Source organism: Natrix helvetica, assembly GCF_964273705.1.
Source record: "Natrix helvetica genome assembly, chromosome: 1".
Classification (NCBI taxonomy): Eukaryota; Metazoa; Chordata; class Lepidosauria; order Squamata; family Natricidae; genus Natrix; species Natrix helvetica.
Window position 1 is genome coordinate 310,801,086 of NC_138548.1, and position 19,289 is coordinate 310,820,374.

At 36.3% G+C, this 19,289-nt stretch overlaps 1 protein-coding gene across 5 annotated transcripts in view; it reads left to right on the forward strand.

The window, feature by feature from the left end:
- Positions 1 to 19,289, forward strand: part of FLNB (filamin B) — a 93,541-nt gene that overhangs the window by 47,304 nt on the left and 26,948 nt on the right. For all 5 annotated transcript variants that reach the window (XM_081935630.1, XM_081935632.1, XM_081935631.1 and 2 more), the window contains exons 10-25: positions 1,351 to 1,477; positions 1,999 to 2,135; positions 2,976 to 3,169; positions 3,858 to 3,971; positions 5,123 to 5,266; positions 6,814 to 6,937; positions 7,198 to 7,358; positions 8,297 to 8,387; positions 9,179 to 9,348; positions 11,189 to 11,306; positions 11,567 to 11,829; positions 12,477 to 13,074; positions 13,442 to 13,615; positions 14,425 to 14,587; positions 15,830 to 15,990; positions 18,159 to 18,326. In XM_081935630.1, coding sequence (XP_081791756.1) covers positions 1,351 to 1,477; positions 1,999 to 2,135; positions 2,976 to 3,169; positions 3,858 to 3,971; positions 5,123 to 5,266; positions 6,814 to 6,937; positions 7,198 to 7,358; positions 8,297 to 8,387; positions 9,179 to 9,348; positions 11,189 to 11,306; positions 11,567 to 11,829; positions 12,477 to 13,074; positions 13,442 to 13,615; positions 14,425 to 14,587; positions 15,830 to 15,990; positions 18,159 to 18,326 — 2,907 coding nt within the window. The remainder of the gene's footprint in view (positions 1 to 1,350; positions 1,478 to 1,998; positions 2,136 to 2,975; positions 3,170 to 3,857; positions 3,972 to 5,122; positions 5,267 to 6,813; positions 6,938 to 7,197; positions 7,359 to 8,296; positions 8,388 to 9,178; positions 9,349 to 11,188; positions 11,307 to 11,566; positions 11,830 to 12,476; positions 13,075 to 13,441; positions 13,616 to 14,424; positions 14,588 to 15,829; positions 15,991 to 18,158; positions 18,327 to 19,289) is intronic.

The following is a 19,289-nucleotide window of genomic DNA, read 5'->3' on the forward strand; positions in this document are numbered from 1 at the left end:
AAATAACATATTATTTACATGTTCATATAGAATTAACTTGAACTACATAACCCCATGTGTAAGCTTTGTAATCTTTGATATGGAATCATATATTTGATGAGGCCAAAATGTCTATGTAGGAAAATCCTTATTCAATGACAAGACTAAACTTGTAGGAAAACATAACTTGAAAAAAACAAAACCCTAGTAATTCTGATACGCAAAATGGGCAGAATAGACTTTCAAAGTTCAATTCTCCAACTTACAGAAGAGAAGCTACTTTCTAGCTCCAACTTGAGATTCCTTCTGTGTGTGTTTATTTATGTGTTTGCGTGCTTGTGTATAGACCAAATCACACTACATGAATCAACTTTTGGTGAAGTTACTCAACCTGTTTGAAAGAGATACTGATATCTTATGGAAAAGTTGATAACCTGCAAGGTTAATTTCAGATAGGAACATTAACAGAAGAGATTTGCATAACAAGTCTGACTTGCTATATTTGGCCAATCTTTTTAACTAGTCTTTAAATAGTTTACATATGTTGAATGCAACTGATGTGATCATATCAGGTTTTCAAAGCAGTCATTTTTCCCCTTCCTTGTCTATAGACTGATGACAAAAATAACTCAGAACATTACACTTTACATATTCCCTGGAGTGGATAGGGTCTTTAAATTGAGACATCATGATTTTTTAAAAAAATTCTTTAGTTTAACAAAACTACATCAGTGTGGAAATCAAAATGAACTGAAAGATCATCTATGTGGCAGTCAGCTTTTCAATTTTGGGAACATAGCCTGGTTTGAAAGGGATTTCTGGCCTCTAGATTAAACAAATGGAGTTCCATCTCAATTTCATACAAATCAGTATGGATTTTGGGGAGTCTTTGATAAAATGAGTTGTAATATTTGCGCAATGCTGCTTGAGCATTGGCTAGAAAATGTTGCCAGCTGTGCAATAGTGAAGACAATAGGCTTGTATCAACAAACTTTAGAATATTTAGACTCTCAAGAAAACTAAATCAAGTAGGCATTCCCCAAATATTTGTGGTCATGAGGTTTGACAAAGCTTAAGCTTTCCTTGTTTTCACATATGACATGCATAATGTTGCAGACTAAGGAATAACATAGGGAAATGAACTAAGCATGGTAATGTAACACTTTTACTCATCACATTCTTCTGGAAATGTTTATGCTGTCTTTATTACATGACATGGGGCAGTTTTTCTCCTTTGCAACAATTTTTGGATGAGAAGAAAAAATGATTTCATTCCTTGGCAATTGATCTTGAAACATACAATTACCTATAACTAGAGAATATAGGCTGGAGTTAATTAAAGACTAATGCTAAATTAATGATATTTTTCAGAAGGCTTGGAAGAACTTGTAAAACAAAAGGAATTCATGGATGGACTATATGCATTTGAATACTACCCAGTAAACCCTGGGAAATACATTGTCACAATTTCTTGGGGCGGTCACAATATCCCAAAAAGGTGAGTTGAAACATTTCATATGTTGTAATTGAAAGCGATTCCATAGTAAATTATTTTGAAATCGTGCGCGTTGGAAGTACATTGAATTGATGACAGTTTCAGTTTTCGTTCTCAGCTTTACTGTGGGACAAAGGAATATCCTGTCTTTCCAGTCTAACCTAAATTTAATAATAGGTACTAAGAAACAAGTAAAAAAAAAATTGGAGCAGGAAGACATTTAGCACATCAAATTCCCAATTTATTTTTTGTGTTCTCCCTTTTCTTGAAAATACCAATGGACGTCTACATGGTTTTCTTTGATGTTTCATCTTAATTCCCCTGTGGGATGACTTAGATATAGAATTGGATATTTGCTTTAAAATGTTTGCTAAGCTTTTTGATAGCTCTTTGATTGTTTCTGAAACTTTATAGCTTCAATCTGTTACTGACTATTCTCTCTCAATAAACAGATGTGGATTAAATATTTGTGTGCCCATGGTTGTTGCCTCTTCATTTTTCCTAATTCGACTTTCTTCTCCTAGCCCATTTGAAGTGCAAGTCGGTTCTGAGCCTGGTCCTCAGAAAGTAAGAGCTTGGGGGCCTGGCCTTCATGAAGGAGTTGTTGGTAAATCAGCAGACTTTGTTGTAGAATCCATTGGTCCGGAAGTTGGATCCCTAGGTAATAACCTGGCTCATTACACTGCTTCCTTCCAAAACAGATGTTACATGATAGATGGTGTCTAATTATTTCAATAGTAAGAATTTCCTGTTGTTGAACTAATGGGTTGAATCTTATCTTCTAACTATGCACAGTACTTTTCATGTCAATTCCAAGTCTATACCCTATTCTCATCTGAAAGAGATTAGCAGTAAATAATGGCCAATCATTTTGTTCTTCAGGGTTATCAATATAACAACATGATTAGCATTGCCTTGAAACAGAACCTAGTATTATAAAAGTACGGTAGGAAAGAATATCCTAACAAAAACCATAGGAAATGTTAATGTTTAGCCCTGTGGATTATAAGTATGGAACTACAGTGCAGCGTATGTCTTAAATGAATTCACATAGCACATTAAACTATGGTTTGCTGATTCACCCAAAGTGTCTGGGATCTCACAAAATGCAAAGCCATAAATGATGGCTTATAAGCTACAGTGTTCTGTTCAGATATAGCACAAAACCTCAGCTAAACAAACTGTTATCACTGGGTACAATCTGTTAAGACAGCTATTGAGGTCAAGTAGACATTGGCTGAAACAAAAACTTTGAGAGATTGCTATTGTAGATAGGAAAATAGGTTTTGAACAGATATAATCAGGTTCACGTTTGGTTAGACTGGATGTATATATTATTCTAAAATATGGCATTTTTTTGGCTATGATTGATGAATTGTATGAGACTAACCAGCTATTGTTTATTCAGCAGTCTCTTATTTAATGACATTGCAGCTTAAGACACAGCCTTAAAAGTCCTAAATTTGAGTGCCTCTAAAAACTGCTAAAATCTTTTTTTCAGGCTTTGCTATTGAAGGCCCATCGCAAGCAAAAATTGAATGTGATGATCAGAATGATGGCTCATGTGACGTGAAATATTGGCCTAAAGAGCCTGGTGAATATGCTGTTCACATTATGTGTGATGATGAAGACATCAAAGATAGCCCTTACATGGCTTACATCCAGCCAGCATCTTTAGATTTCGACCCTGACAAGGCAAGGATACAAAGAGATGATGATGATGATGATGATGATTCTGCCCTTTTTATATATCATTTAAGACAGTGAATATTATTTAGCTAATAAACCTGCCTCCCTTGAAGTGGGTTGGGCTGAGAGTGAGTGACACAGCCAAAGTCACACAGCCAGAACTCAACAGTTTTTCTTTGAAAAAAATTAGAAATTGAAAGTAGTACTAATCACTGCATTGTTAAATACAGAGCTCAACCAATCTCATTGCACATATGTTGTGCACTGACAAAAAAATAATTCTAAATTCAGGACTGGGTTTTTAAAATAAGGACAATCTATGGTACATGCTAAATGAAGAATCATCTCATAATATTTCTTGTTTGTTTGCTTGTGCCTCACCTTGGCCAGTATGTGAATAATAGGTACAAGCCTCTGTTCCAGGTTACCTTTAGAAATGTAATCCTTCAGAAACTTATTTGATGGAAGAATGTATAAATAGAAATGCGTGTTGCATATGCTTCGTTTGCATTGCAAGATGCTCCATTGAGCATTTAATAAAAGCATATTTATTTTTAATACATATGTTAATCAGACAAGCTGTTAGACTGGATGTGAAGAGCAAACTTGGGACAATGCAGTGTTAGTAGTATAAGAGACTATAAAGGCATCTTGGCTTATTCTCTCACCTTATAACTTGCTAATCTTTTTCTAGGTAAAAGCTTATGGCCCAGGGCTTGAAAAAACTGGCTGCATTGTGAACAATCCTGCAGATTTTGTAATTGATACAAAGGAAGCTGGGAATGCTCCTCTGAAGATATATGCACAAGTAAGGCCAAAGATCAAAGCAGCATTCACTCCTAATCCATGTAGCATTATCTATCTAGGCATATTGAATTTTGAACAGAAATTATTGGCAATATTTATAAGTTTATTCTTAAATGTAGTGGGGCTATTACATTTAAAGAGTATACATTAAGGGCCTACCTCATCTCTATATTTGAAAAGTTTTGATTTGGCACACATCTTTATTACTTATGATGTGAGTTTTCTGTCATCTCATTGAGAACCAATTTGCAATAAACCACTTGCTAAGTAACTAGAATTCATTGATTAAAAGTAGGGTGACTAATATTTTTTATTCGATGGTCTAATGAAGAGGAAGCATGAAGAACTTGCTATATTGAAGATAGAGCAGTAGTTCCCAACTTGGGGTCCACACCTCACAGGGAGGCAATTTGATTTTTAATGGGGGCAATTTGAACCTTGTTTAAAACAAAATAATGGCCTGTTATGCTTCTTCCAGGTGAGTAGAGTTCACTTTTTGAGTAAAGTAAGAATTATATGTTTGGGGGGGGGGGGGCTCAGGAGTTTAGAGATGCTTAGGTGGGGCATGACCAAAAAAAGGTTGGGAACCACTGGGATAGAGTGAGCTACACCAATTCTTCATGTTTTTTCTTCATTATTGAAGGTGGAGGAGATAAGTGAACTCTTCCACTACCTGCTTTTTCAGTACATAAGGGGCAGTGTGTGTTTGACATGCAATCTACATCTTATTTCTAAATTGAAAGAAAATAATGGACTGGAAATAAAGTTTGATATGCTAGCTTCTTCTACCTTTCAATTTAAAAATACTTTCAGGAAAGGTAGTAACAACTGAACGTGAAGTAGTGAGCATAATGAAAATAGAAGTCAAGATCCTTTCCATAAGCTCTGGAGAATTGATCCCAGTGCTTCACTCTCCTGGAGTCATTTCCACAGGGTAGTTGGTGGTATTTGATCATGGTGGGGAAGAGATAATCCAGCTGTAGCAGAACGAGCACAAATGTATGGAGAACAGAAGTTCCATAAAAGGCAGGCCTAAATTTACTGGTTAAGTTAAACTATGTATCTGATACCCTTTGCATGACTGTATATGTACAACTAATGTTAAAACTGAGTTCATTTAATGGAACGCAAACTGGCTTTTCCCTTTTTTAGGATGCCGATGGAAATCCTATTGATATTCAAACAAGGAGCAAGCCTGATGGCATCTATGCCTGTTCTTATATTCCAACAAAACCTATCAAGCATACCCTTGCTGTTACTTGGGGAGGAGCAAATGTCCCTAACAGCCCTTGCAGAGTAAGTAGCAAAGTGCTTGAATATCTCTAGCTGCTTGTTTTCCAATGGCAATGTGCTTTCTGACACCTTTTTTGCAAGATTAGATTAATTGATACTTGAAAGCAAAAGCTGAATCCTATTCATTTTTTTTTAAAAAAATCATGTTTTATTTGCAGTTTTCCTTTCACACCACACATACTTTGTGGGTAGCGTATTGATTGTCAATGTTTATTTTTGCTTATTTAAACAATACTAACAATAATAATCCAAATAAATATGCATAATCCTAAACTTCCAATTTGAACAATACCATTCTCTCTTTATAATTTTTTATTGCTTTTTCCCATTAATTCATTTAACCCCAAATAACAATTCTTTGCACTATGTATGTTATCCTCTACTAAGTCACTAATATTTAATATCTTAAAAGTAACTCATTATTCCACCATAATTTCAATATCCCGAATGTCTAGGCCTACTAATAAGGCTTATTTTTTAAAAGTCATTTTTATTCCTTACATTTTTAAAAAAGGAAGAAGTGAAAAGAAAAAAAAAATGATGCAAAGATAGTAAGAGGACAAAGTAAACTAGAGTTGTACAGTTAGTTCCCAGTATATCATTAACGAAAAATTAACCATAAAATTACATTATTTTTAATAATAAAGAAAAAGATTTTAGTTATCTTTTTGAATCCTGAACTGAGTGTCAAGGTCCACTATTTTGTCATTTAAAAACATCATTTAAAAAAGTACTAAAATCTAATAAATATTCACCTTCTAATTTTCCTTTGTTCCTCTGATACACAATATTTAAAAACATTTAGCATTTTTATGTATATCTGAATAAATCTTAGTCTTACTCTTATTCTAAAATGACATTAGGAATACTCAGATTAGGAGTGGGAAAATTGGATTAAGATGAAGGAATTGTTTTTGGACCAGTGTTCTCTTAATTTCTCTTTGGGCTCACTTGGGCTCCTCAGAGGTTTCCAGTTGGCCACTATGAAAACTAAATAATAGGTAACTAGGCCCTAGTCCAGTGATGGTTAACCTTTTTGGCATCGGGTGCCAAAACTGGAGCGTGTGCGCATGTGCACTGGAGCCTGGAAGAGTGCAGCTGGTCAGTGCACATGTGTGCGGCGGCCAACTGCTCTTCTGGGTTCCATTGCATGCATGCACACCGGCCCGCTGGTCTTCATGCATGCGTGTGACAGAACCTGAAAGAACAGCTGGTGATGTTGCGCGTGCCCCCAGAGAGGGCTCTGTGTGCCATCTCTGGCATGCGTGCCATAGGTTCGCCATCACAGCCCTAGTCTTTCCTGTGTGGCTGAGGTGTTGGATTGGAAAGAGAAAGACTTAGGGTCCACCCTCAGTCCATTCTCAGAGGATTGTTGGAAAAAAAGATGCATGGCCACTTGAGTTCTTAGAGAACAGATTCAACAAATGCATAAAACCACATGCTGAATGTCAGTAGAAGAAACTTAAACAATTGACTGACTAATGTTGAATATTATAAAGTGCTTAATCTATATTTACTAAGTTTACATTTTGAAAATATATGCCACCTAGGTCCAGATAGGACAAGGCAGTCATCCTCAGAAGGTGAAAGTTACTGGACCGGGGGTGGCAAGAAATGGTCTGAAAGCTAACGAACCTACTCATTTCACCGTGGACTGTACAGAAGCAGGCGAAGGTAAAAACAGATCGGTATAGCATATTGCTGAGTAGTGACCCCCCCCCCCCACTCTTCTCAGTAATCTGGTTAGAAAATTAAGCTGAAATGCTATTAAAAGAGAATGCTTACTTCACACAATGTTGCTTTTAGGTGGATGTGCTTTCTCATTCTAGTGGCTGATAGAAACAGTGCATTTTAAGGAAGAAATATTTAAGCAGCAAAGAGTGCTATAGGGGGACAATTGTCAATACAATTTCTAGTGAATTGTTTCTTTCCAGGTGATGTGAGTGTGGGCATTAAGTGTGACGCTCATGTAATAAATGAAGAAGAACAAGATATAGATTTCGGCATCATTCACAATGCTAATGATACATTTACCGTGAAATACAACCCACCTGCAGCCGGGCGCTATACTGTTAAAGTGCTGTTTGCTGGAGAGGTATGTAATTATCTGATAAGGCTTTTGATGCTAATCCTTGTTTCTAGTCCCTAAAATATCTCATATGTATGGTTTCTAATACTGGGTATAAGACTGAAACCATCTGGATAGGGAAAGTTGGGTTAGTGGTTGCATTGTATTGTAATCGTATCATGAATGAGAGCAAATATACATGTCCAAGGATAATGTTTCAGGATCCAATCTGAGTTGGTCATGAGGATCAGAGATTTAGTCCTACTTGCTTTTGGACTTGTGCTGGAGCTGATCCTTAGGGAACTTTTATCTCTCCAGAATGTGTGCCCACAATCTGAAGAGAGAGAAGTTGCCTGAGGATGGCCTCCAGCACGAGTCCGAAAGCTTGTAAGACTAACCTCTGGTCACAGATTGGATCCTATCAGTTGTTGAAGTATCTGTATATGGTAGTAAGTGATATATTTAATATGTATTTCATTCTCCTACTTTAGTTGCAGCATATAGAATAGCTTACATCACTGAAAATATACACAAATATGTCATGTCTTAATAAAAACATGTACTTGGGACAGATTGACAGAAGCAATCTGATAAAAATTGGCCTTAGTTCTAATATATGTTTAATATATGTGTAATAATACAGTGACTTAATTTAAATGATGTAATAAACTTGGATAGCTTTAAGATTAAATAGGACAAAGATTGCTGTCTAAGCTTCTAGAAAAATACTATAGTAGATTAGTTTATTTTGATCTCCTGGATATTCAGAATAGCTTAATTTTTGGTTTGTTTACAGGGAAAACAATAATTTGGAAAACTAGTAATTTAAAGAGCAGCTATATGCAAATGATAGTACATGCAAGTTTTTTTTTTTTTTACTATTCAAGCCTCAGGATCTTTCTTTATGGAAATTTTGTTGAAAAGCTACTACATGTAATGACATGTTTTTGTTTGTTTGTCTTAAGGAAATTCCTACAAGTCCTTTCAGAGTGAAAGTGGAACCATCACACGATGCAAGCAAGGTGAAAACTGAAGGGCCTGGACTAGGTAAAACAGGTAAGATTTCTGCTTGATTATTAGGCAACTATTTAATTGACAATTTGTTGGTTGCAGTCATAGTAAAAAAAAACTATTCCATGTCAAGGCCCGTAAATGGATGCTAATAATAATAATAATAATAATAAATATTTATTTCTTAGCCACACCCTCTCCCGAAGGACTCGGGGCGGCATACAATAAAACATATGAAATAAATATATAGACAAGACATACATATAACAAAGACATATACCAAGACATGTACAAGGAGGAGGTCGGCTAAATAAAAACAATTAAAATACAATGTTTAAAAAACCCCTAAATAATTGAATACAATTAAAATACCCAAATAAAAACCCATCAGGAGTGATATAGTTAGATCAAAGTTGAGCCAGGCCAGCTACTTGGAATAGGTGGGTCTTGAGCTTAATACGAAAGGAGCAGAGGTCAGAGGTATTCCTAATATCCGGAGGGAGGTCATTCCACAGGGCTGGGCCCGCCACAGAGAAGGCTCTACTCCTAGGCGCCGCCCCTCGACACTGTCTGGTGGACGGCACCTGGAGGAGGCCCTCTCTGTGCGAGCGGATTGGTCGCAGGGATGTATGGGGCAGAATACGATCCCGCAAGTAACTAGGTCCTGAGCCATGGAGCGCTTTAAAGATTGTTATCAAAACCTTGAATAAATAAGTCTGGAGTATGAAAAATTAAATTTGATATTTCTAATATTTTATTCAAAAAGGGATTGCACTTATTTTTCCAGAATGTGTCCAGGCATGATGATAATAAATTCCATTCCTTTATCTATCCAGGTGTGGAAAATGGGAAGCCCACACATTTCACTGTGTTCACAAAAGGTGCTGGGAAAGCCCCTCTGGATGTCCAGTTCAATGGACCAATAGAAGGAGAAGCTGTCAAAGATTTGGACTTCATTGACAACTATGATTATTCCCACACTGTAAAATACACTCCTGTACAGCAGGTAAATTCTCCTAGGAAAAGGTAAAAATGTGGTAGACAGTTCTTTAGGTCTAGAAATCGGAGGCAATTTTTGTTGCAAATAAAATGTGTCCATGTTCTGCAATGATTCCAGATCTTGTTTTTTACACAGCAAGTTTCTAACACATACGTTTTTTTTAAAATTAAATAATGCTCTGAAAGCTGTTTAATACATTTTAAACTCTGAATCCAGCTAAATTTTGTTTATAGGAATTTAAGTCATAGTTTCCAATTAGCATGTGTTTCTAACTGTACAATGTTACTGTTGGCTCTGGGACATCATTAAACAAGCAGCAGAGCAAAACTGAAGATTACTGTTCACCCTGAACTGGAATCCACACATGTTGGTGTAATTCTTTTGCTTGTTGAATGAGCAGTAATTTAGTTCGGTGCTGAGGGACAGTAAGGGTGATTATTGGCAGAGATAGTTTTCAAAGTAAACTTAGATATTTTTCATATTGGTATGATCTCTATGCTATCTTACTGACCCCAACAACTTTTAGATGCCTCTACTTTGGAGTAACTAAATTCAGTGATGTCTTTGTTTTGGTTGGATCTTGCTAGCATCATTAATGCCAACTTTATCTTAGGCGTGCTGGTGTTGTAAGTGGAAATGGATTTTAACTTCTGAACAGTGTTTCTTTGTATAAACTCTGGCAACTTGCATCTCTGCAAGTGTAGCTTATATTTGAAGAACTGTCTTCAAAATATGGTTGACTCTTGTCAAATGTCTTTTGGAAGCAGTTAACATTTCTTGGTTTGGTTACTGTTCCGAAAGTCAAGCCTTTTTCAAAGCCAGTTAATCCATGATACACGCCAATAGACTTATGATGATATCTAATAATATAAAAGATTAAAGGAGATTTAATAATGGAATTCTATCATAATTCTGTAATGAATTGAAAACTAAACAGCTAGTGACAGTTTTGAATAATGCTGCCTTATTTAAATGGTATACGATATATATTTCTGTATTTCTGGAAAGCGTTCTGAATGGAAATGGGGAAAAAAACAGGTTTAAAGGGTGAGGTTGGAAAGCAAAATAGTCCTTGCTCTGTCAGATTTGTAAATATTGCAATGAGAAATGCTGTTTATTAAACATGAATAACCCTATGAAAAATATAATTTCAATTCTTAAGGAATTAATTACTAGAACTGTCTTATGATACACAACTTGGTTACAAGGAGTTCTCTTATTATGCTGTTCTGGCCTTTGCCCAAGTAACATTGTTGAAAAAACATCAACATATCTATTCTATTCTAGCTTCTACTGATTTAGTGGCACATTAATGAATGTATTAAATTCCACAAAACAGAGAAGAGGGAGGTTCTGGATGTATTAATCTTGCCCATTTTAAACCGCTAAATGGCAGTTTCTAGGCAGTCAGCACTTTTTCCTTCTAAGCACTTAATTGATCTGTTAAACAGAAACAACAGTGCAATTGCCCTTCTGTCTTTGAGGGTGGTTATAGATGCTGTTGAAACTTCAGAACAGTACATAAAGTGACAGTCGGTGTGAATATGAATCCCAAAAAGGAGATGGCAACCAAATTATATGCAGAGCAGAAACAACAAACTTGACTTATTCAGATGTGCAGATATATTAAATAATCTTAAATAGATAATATCACTGAAGAAATTTCCTAGTTTTATAATTAAATATGTGTTTGTATATACTATGAAAGATTCTTCTCTAGAAATCTGGAAGTGAGCATCTAGCTGCATGTTTTCTGGAAATGTTCATCTTCAAATGTTAATTTATTATAGTGTTTGCTGGGTTTCTTAGCATGAAATGACTTTAAAAATATATCTGACCTCTCCAGGGTAACATGGCCATTCAGGTGAATTATGGTGGCGATCCTATTCCTGGAAGTCCTTTCATTGTAGATGTTGCTGCGCCACTTGACTTGAGCAAAGTTAAAATCAGTGGTTTAGAAAACAGTAAGTAAATCATCTAGTGTACACTTTCTATTACAATACAAATGAAAAACTTAACTGCAGAACACTGTTCTAAAATGAAGGATAAGATGCTGTAGAGCTTGTGTGTGTGAATTGGGCAACCATATAAACTTGTTAAAAAAAATAAAATAAAAATGTGTTACTCCCTTTATGCATATATGTCTACTCCTCAGACCATTGATGGATTTTCCATGTATCTGGTGGAAAGAGGCTTATTTTCAATCTTTTCTTTATTTTCTAAGGAGTCGAAATAGGGAAAGACCAAGAATTTATCATTGACACGAAAGGAGCTGGTGGACAAGGTAATCTTGATGTGGCCATATTTGCCCCAACCCAGAAAAGTGTACCATGCTTAGTAGAACCTGTCACTGGAAAACAGTATTGCAGGGTAAAGTATATTCCAAAAGAAGAAGGATTTCATGCCATTGATGTCAATTATGATGGGAATCCAGTACTGGGAAGCCCTTTTACTATAGAAGCCACCTTACCACCGGATCCTTCTAAGGTAAGAATCCTTTTTATGGGTAGACAATTCATTGATACCATTTTCAAGTGTGCCCTTTAAGCTATAATGTACAGCAATGATCTAATCTTTGCTGGACAACTCATATTTTGTTACTAATGAAGTTCTGTGCGCAAAGCTCAAACTTGGACATGTTTACATAGCTGATGAATTTCTTGCCAAAAGCATCTCAGTTGGTCAAAATTAGCTTGAGGTTTGTTTTGAATTTTTCTAGCATAGCTGTAATAACTTAGAAACTGGTACAACAGTTGGATCTGCAATGATTGCATATTTATCTCATCTGGGCCTATATTATTATGATCTAAGCATTCAAGCCTTATAACTTTCTTGATTTGAAGACCTGCTAAATAAATGAGAAAATTAAAACATCTGTCCTTCTATGTCTGTGTATGGATTGGTTTGAAAACTAATTGTGAGGTTATCAGAATGATAAAGAATAGCCGTATTCTGATTAGGTTACATAATATGGAAAAGTGTCACTGTCTTTTAAAAATAAATCTGGCATTTGAGCTTGGTATTGCAGTGTGCTTCTAAACAATAATAGAGTCCTCAGAACTAGATTTAAAAGTCTAGAAATGATAAACGATTTAGTAGGTATTATATTCAGCACCTCTTGCTAATGTTTCTAGGTGAGAGCTTATGGGCCAGGCCTCCAGGAAGGACTTGTTGGAAAACCTGCAGAATTCACAATAGACACTAAAGGAGCTGGAACTGGTGGTCTAGGCTTGACAGTTGAAGGACCGTGTGAAGCCAAAATAGAGTGCTCAGATAATGGAGATGGAACATGTTCAGTCTCCTACTTACCAACGAAACTGGGTGAATACCTGGTGAACATTCTTTTTGAGGAAGTCCATATTCCTGGCTCTCCTTTCAAAGCTGACATTGAAATGCCATTCGATATTTCAAAAGTAATTGCCACGGGCCCTGGACTTCAACATGGCAAAGTGGGTGACACCGGATTGCTTAATGTGGATTGCTCAAAAGCTGGACCTGGAAAATTAGACATGGAAGTTGTATCTGATTCTGGTTCTAAAGCTGATGTTGGGGTTAAAGATAATAAAGATGGAACTTATACAGTTACATATGTACCCTCTAATGCTGGTATGCACACACTCAAGATGAAATATGGCGGAGAATTAGTGCCAAATTTTCCTGCACGTGTCAAAGTTGACCCTGCCATAGACACAAGCAAAGTTCAAGTGTTTGGACCAGGAATTGAAGGGAAAGGTAGGTTTGTGTAATTTTTTTTAGATTAATAGGAATGCTGCAAATAAATCCTAACTACTTTAGATGCGCCTGTCACAGAAAATAATCTTTGTACTTTTCACAATACAAAATTAATTTCCTCATTTTTATAATGAAACTGCTAGTAAATCATAGAGTTAGGAAAGCAAGATGAAAGTGACTAGTAGAGTGGCTCTAACTTAAATTGCTATATAATGCTAACAGATTATGATTGCTTTATATAGTTTAGCACTCTTCAACATTTTTTCTGTCCTTGAGCACTTAAACCGATGTCTGTACAAAAACATCTGTAAATATATGTGGGCCTATAGCACGATTTCATTCAAGTGACACAATAATTACTTTTCAGATGTTTTCCGTGAGGCAACAACAGATTTTACTGTCGATGCTAGCCCTTTGACCAAAACTGGTGGAGACCACATCAAAGCCCAAATTGCAAATCCCTCTGGAGCTTCCACAGATTGTCTTATCAAAGACAATGCTGATGGCACATATGCAGTAGAGTTTACTCCATTTGAAAGAGGTGAGTACTACATGCTATTATTCTGGAGGGAAGCAGTGGGAAATAGATTGTGAGACCATCTGAAGACCTGTTGAAAATTTTAATCAGCTGCAGTGAACAGAAGAAAATATGCTTTCTTCTCTTCCTCCATAGCTTTTCCATCAGGAGAAAACTATTGCATCATTTTGTGCGATTGGATCCATTTTAAATTGATCTCCAGCATTGAAGCAGGTCATAGAGATGAATCTCAGAAAGATCTGGTCCCATGATTTTGGATTCTTTTGGGCTTGTGTGCCTTGATAGGATGTATAGAGCTTGTTTATTTGAACCTTTCTAATCCTGTCTGATTAAATTGGCCAGGATTGGACTGGCTTCATAAGTTAAGAAAGATGAGCAATGTCTTGTTGATGTATTGCCTTATTGCTTAAAGACTGCAGTAATAAGACGTTGATTGAGAATGTGTGATTTGTCTGATTTGGAAAAAGCAATATTTTCTATCAATCGCAAGAGTGCAGCAATGTATCTTGTTGTGACAGAAATTATTACAGTAACATCTTGTACTGTTCATATTATAGTAGTTAATCATTGGTAAATTAGTGACTTGATAAATATATAGATTTTTCTTCTCTTTTTTCTTTGTTAGTTTTTACTTTTTATATTTTTAAAGTTTGTCGTTTTACCATTAAAAATTGTTACAAAAATTAAGATATTAAATAACAAAGTAGAAATATGGGTATGAATCAAGCACATATTTGTTTAATACATATATAATAGATTGCTACAGTAATCTTCTCAGAGTCTGTCCATAAAGGTATACCTTCTACTTACAGGTCCTCATGCAGTTGAAGTAACTTATGATGATGTTCCTGTTCCAAACAGTCCCTTCCAAGTGGAAGTCACAGAAGGATGTCATCCTTCACGTGTTGTGGCCCAAGGAACTGGGTTACAAGAAGCCTTTATAAATAAACCAAACCCATTTACTGTTGTTACTCGGTACGTTCTATGAATATATAAGATTTTAACACAGTTGGCTGCATAAACAGAGAGAGAATCGAGATCACGTGAAGTGTTAATAAAACTTTATAATGCCTTGGTAAGGCCACACTTAAAATACTGCAACCAGCTTTGGTCGCCATGATGTAAAAAAGATGTGGAGACTCTAGAAAGAGTGCAGAGAAGCACAACAAAGATGATTAGGAGACTGGGAGCTAAAACATATAAAGCAGTTTCTAGAACTGGGTTGGTCTAGTTTGATGAAAAGGACTAGGGGTGACATGATGGCAGTGTTCCAATATTTCAGGGGCTGTCACAAAGAAGAGGGAGTCAAGCTATTCTCCAAAGCACATGAGGGTAGGACAAGAAGCAATGGATGGAAACTAATCAAGGAGAGAAGCAACTTAGAATTGAGGAGAAATTTTCTGACAGTTAGAACAATTAATCAGTGGAACAGCTTGCCTCCAGAAGTTGTGAATGCCCCAACACTGGAAGTTTTTAAGAAGAGATAGGATAAACATTTTTCTGAAATGGTATAGGGTTTTCTGCCTAAGCATTGGTTTCGACTAGAAGACCTTCAAGGTTCCTTCCAATTCTTATTCTATTCTAAATATCAACAGCCTTGCTGTCTGGAACAGATGGAAACTAAGAGTGACAGGTTGAAAAGGGTATAGTATATTCTAAATTAATCATGCAGAATAAAGCCATTCTGGCTGATCTGTCTCTCTGCAAACTTTTACATAACCCTAAAAGTACTTTAGGAAACAGAGGCATGAAATAACATAGTGAACACTTGCCAGTTTCTTCTTGGTGTTTGCTGCTTAATAGGGACATACTCCAGACTGTTTACAAATATCACAAGACAGTTCAGAGCTCTTTGGAGCATTACTGAAAGTCGAATGATGGATAATGAAAGATGTAATATAGTTCTTAAGAATTCCCAGCCCCACCCCTTGAAATAATTATCTGATGTATACCTGCCAACTTATGTCTTTACCTAAGACTTCAACATTCTCCAACCTCCAACCTTACTCCTGAGTATGGACAAAAAACCTTTAAGTCAACTGAGAACTTTCTTTTCTACACAATCTTTATTATCCTTCCTAAACAGCAGTTGCTGTGTGAGAAAGTGTAGTAGCATGGCACAATGATAGCAAAGATCCAATACAAGGAACATAACAAAGTAGTCCTTAAAACAAAGTGATGATAATTAAGCATACTAACTTTCCTTTATTTTTGCAGAGGAGCTGGAATTGGTGGCCTTGGAATAACTGTTGAAGGGCCTTCAGAATCCAAAATTAGCTGTAAAGATAACAAAGATGGCAGCTGTAGTGCAGAATATGTCCCATATGTACCAGGAGATTATGATGTCAACATAACTTATGGGGGTGAACATGTTCCTGGTAAGACTATTGTATTGTAAGAATGGGAAATGAAAAGGCTATCAATTGTTCTTCTTATCAAAGGGCATTTAAAACGTTGATAATGAAACTTGGGAAAATGTTGAACATACTGAAATTTATTAAATAGAATATACTATCCTGGCAGAAAATACTAGCTTTCTGGAATTCTAGGCAAATGGTTAAATCACCCCCACAGTAATGAGAATGAATTTTATTTTTATTTTGATCAGCTAGTGATTCTGTTAGGGAATATAATACTTCCCCATATTTTACCAACCTCCAATTTTATAATATCTTAAAATGACCTTGCAACTTAATAGGATAAAGTGCCATTTGGTTTCTCAGATGAAGTGGTGTCTGAAGGAGCTAAAACCTAACATCAAATATAGTAACAAGATAAAACAGGAAAAATTCAGCTAGTGTACTCAGGTTGAAGAAATGACTGGATTAATTTGAATAAATATGTAAAATACTATTTTCTTGTATCCCCTCCATCTCATTCATTACTATCTCTACCTGCTACTAATATTTAATTAGATGGTGAGAAAAATATTTAATTAGATGGTGAAAAAAAAACCCCAATCCTAACCCCACACTGCTATAAATAGGACATAGCAATGTTATTCAATTATCAATTTTAATCGTATTTTTGGCTAGCTAAATAAATTAAAAATAGCACCAAACCCACAAATTGGATAAAATATCCCTAAACAAGACTAATCATTTGAAAGAAAGGTAAAAGCTCAGAACAGTGATAAATCTCTAATAATTGGCAGTGTTAGAATCTGATGGACCCAAATTGTAAATCATTCCATTGATGGCAGTTCTTATTTATTTTTAGTCTAAATCAGTGGTGGTGAGTCTTTTGGGCTCAACATGTCAAAAAATTGGAAAATGAGTTAACTTGTTACACACATGCAGGCTAGCAGGTTACACACAGGCAGCCTAAATAAAAGAGAAGTTGGTCTCCCTATCTCCCTGCTCCCTTCTCTAGGCCATCCTGAACAGCAGCACTTGATGGCAGCACTGAGGTTGGGCCTGTAGCCGAGGCCTGGGCCTGGACCTCAGCCCTAGCGAGGCCCGTGCGCCTTGGGAACAGCGTAGTTGTTTCCTGGCCCAGCTCTCCCCACAATCTGCTGCATGCTGCTTACCTTTTTCAGGTGATGTTCCGTTAACAGGTCCTTGCGGCCTACCTGAGGCTGCTCTGGTTCACACGAGGCCTTCATTCTTGAAATGGCTTCAGAGAATGCACGCCCTTGTTATCACATGACTTTCAGAGATTCTTGTGACCACACGAGAGTGTGGGACTTCTGGAGACCACAACCGATTCTTGTGTAGCCTCTTCAGCCTCCGAAACCTGCACAAAACAGGGTGTGCTTTCAAGCATAGTTGTTGTTTGGTCTTGGTGGATGCTGGTGCATCATTCAAAACCTTGTGGAATGCCATTTTTGATACAGGTGTCATAGGTTTACCGTCACTGGCCTTGACAGTTGTCCATCCGCTGGGTTCCTTATAACTGCATATTTTAAGTTGCAATACAAAGTTTTCTTTACATTTCGTTGTACGGTCTCCATCACTGAGGTGTTGTAATAGCTTTCCCGTCTCATCTTCTCATCGTTGATCCCGAGGTTTTTTTTCAGCCCCTTCCATTTTACCTTAGTTTCCTGTATCTTTATTTTCCTTCAGCCTGCCTTCATTTATCTTTTAAGTTTTTAGTTTTCACTTCATAATCTACACACTGGCCCAACTTTGGGAGAACTCCCTGGTTTTTACCCTTACCCTCCCATCATCAACCGAGCGAGTGAAGTTATTCCTAATGCTTGTATGTAGTTTTGAATTCCAATCAAATTGATAGTTTTCTTGATGATTGAAGTCAATTCATAAATTTTATAACAGGCTTTCCTTTTTGGGGGTGAGGACCATTAACCTGATTTTGGCTGAGCTTTTCCTGCTTAATATAAAATTGAATCGGAACTTCAACACAATCTTAAATGCAGACAACTCTGAATTACCAGTATAGACACCCTTATGACTTAGAAAGCAGTGTGTGAAGCAGTGGAGAAGGTGGCTGCTGTTTTGTCTTCAGAGGTTATAATGCATCCCTTTTTCCATCATATTGCTCAAGCATGTTTATTGTTGTCCAAAATTTGCTTTTGTTTTATTGCTAGGAAGTCCATTTAAAGTTCCTGTCAAAGATGTAGTTGATCCCAGCAAGGTGAAAATTGCAGGACCAGGTTTGGGGACAGCTGTCCGTGCCAGACTTCCTCAAGTCTTTACTGTGGATACCAGCAAAGCTGGAGTAGCCCCACTTGAAGTTACAGTTGCAGCAATAAGAGGTAGGATGTTGCTCTCTATAACTTAGCCTTTCTTTTAAATGAGAATGTATGGATACTATATACACAAGTGCATGACCTCCATTTCAGTACTGAAATTGATAAAGAACTTATTTTAAAAAATGGTCCCCAAATGGTGGTAGGTAAAAATAGTGCTGCATATATTTTCCAGCTTTGTGATGACTGATTATTTGTAGGGTTGCAAAAGGTGAGCCATTAGAGACTGCTATAATCAAGATGACGCACACAAACTTTGGAAACCTTAAAGTAATTTTAAAAACCCGGATATTAATTAGGACTGTTTTAACTCATGGATGGGTTCAGAGCATATCTGAAGAATCACTTCTATCTAACATGGTATTTTCCAGATGGCTGTCTGGTAATTTAAGGAGTTCCCATTCATCTGGAAGGTACTAGATTGGGGAAAGCTGCTGTAACAAATCAATATGTGTTCTCGATAAATGTATATCAAAAGCATTACAGAGGATTAGGTTGAATTTCCTAAACTCTGCATGTGCCCAAGAATATAGCGCTTTAAAAGCATCTTAATGATAAGAATAAAAAAATACTGTGTGTTCTAGGCAACAAACAAATATAAAATATATTTTTGCCAGTTAAACTAGGAAAAAATATCTAGGCTTCTCTTCAGTAATATTTAAATCGTGAAGAGGCTAAGAAAATTCAATTTTTTTTGTAGTTACTGAAGAGTGATAAATGATTGTCTCTTGAGTCAGATGGGAGTGGACATACCCACATGCATAAATACATACATCAAAGTAGGAATTAGGAAAGGAGAGTTAGTAATTCATGAGAATATGGGGCAATAGAAAGTAAATCTAATTGCTTAACACTGAATGATAAGCACTGTTGCATGAATAAGTGTAGATTGATTCAATGCAAATATTTTTTAAAAATGGGATATAAGTAAAAAAATAATTTAATATTGCATATTAGCTAAAGTCTAAA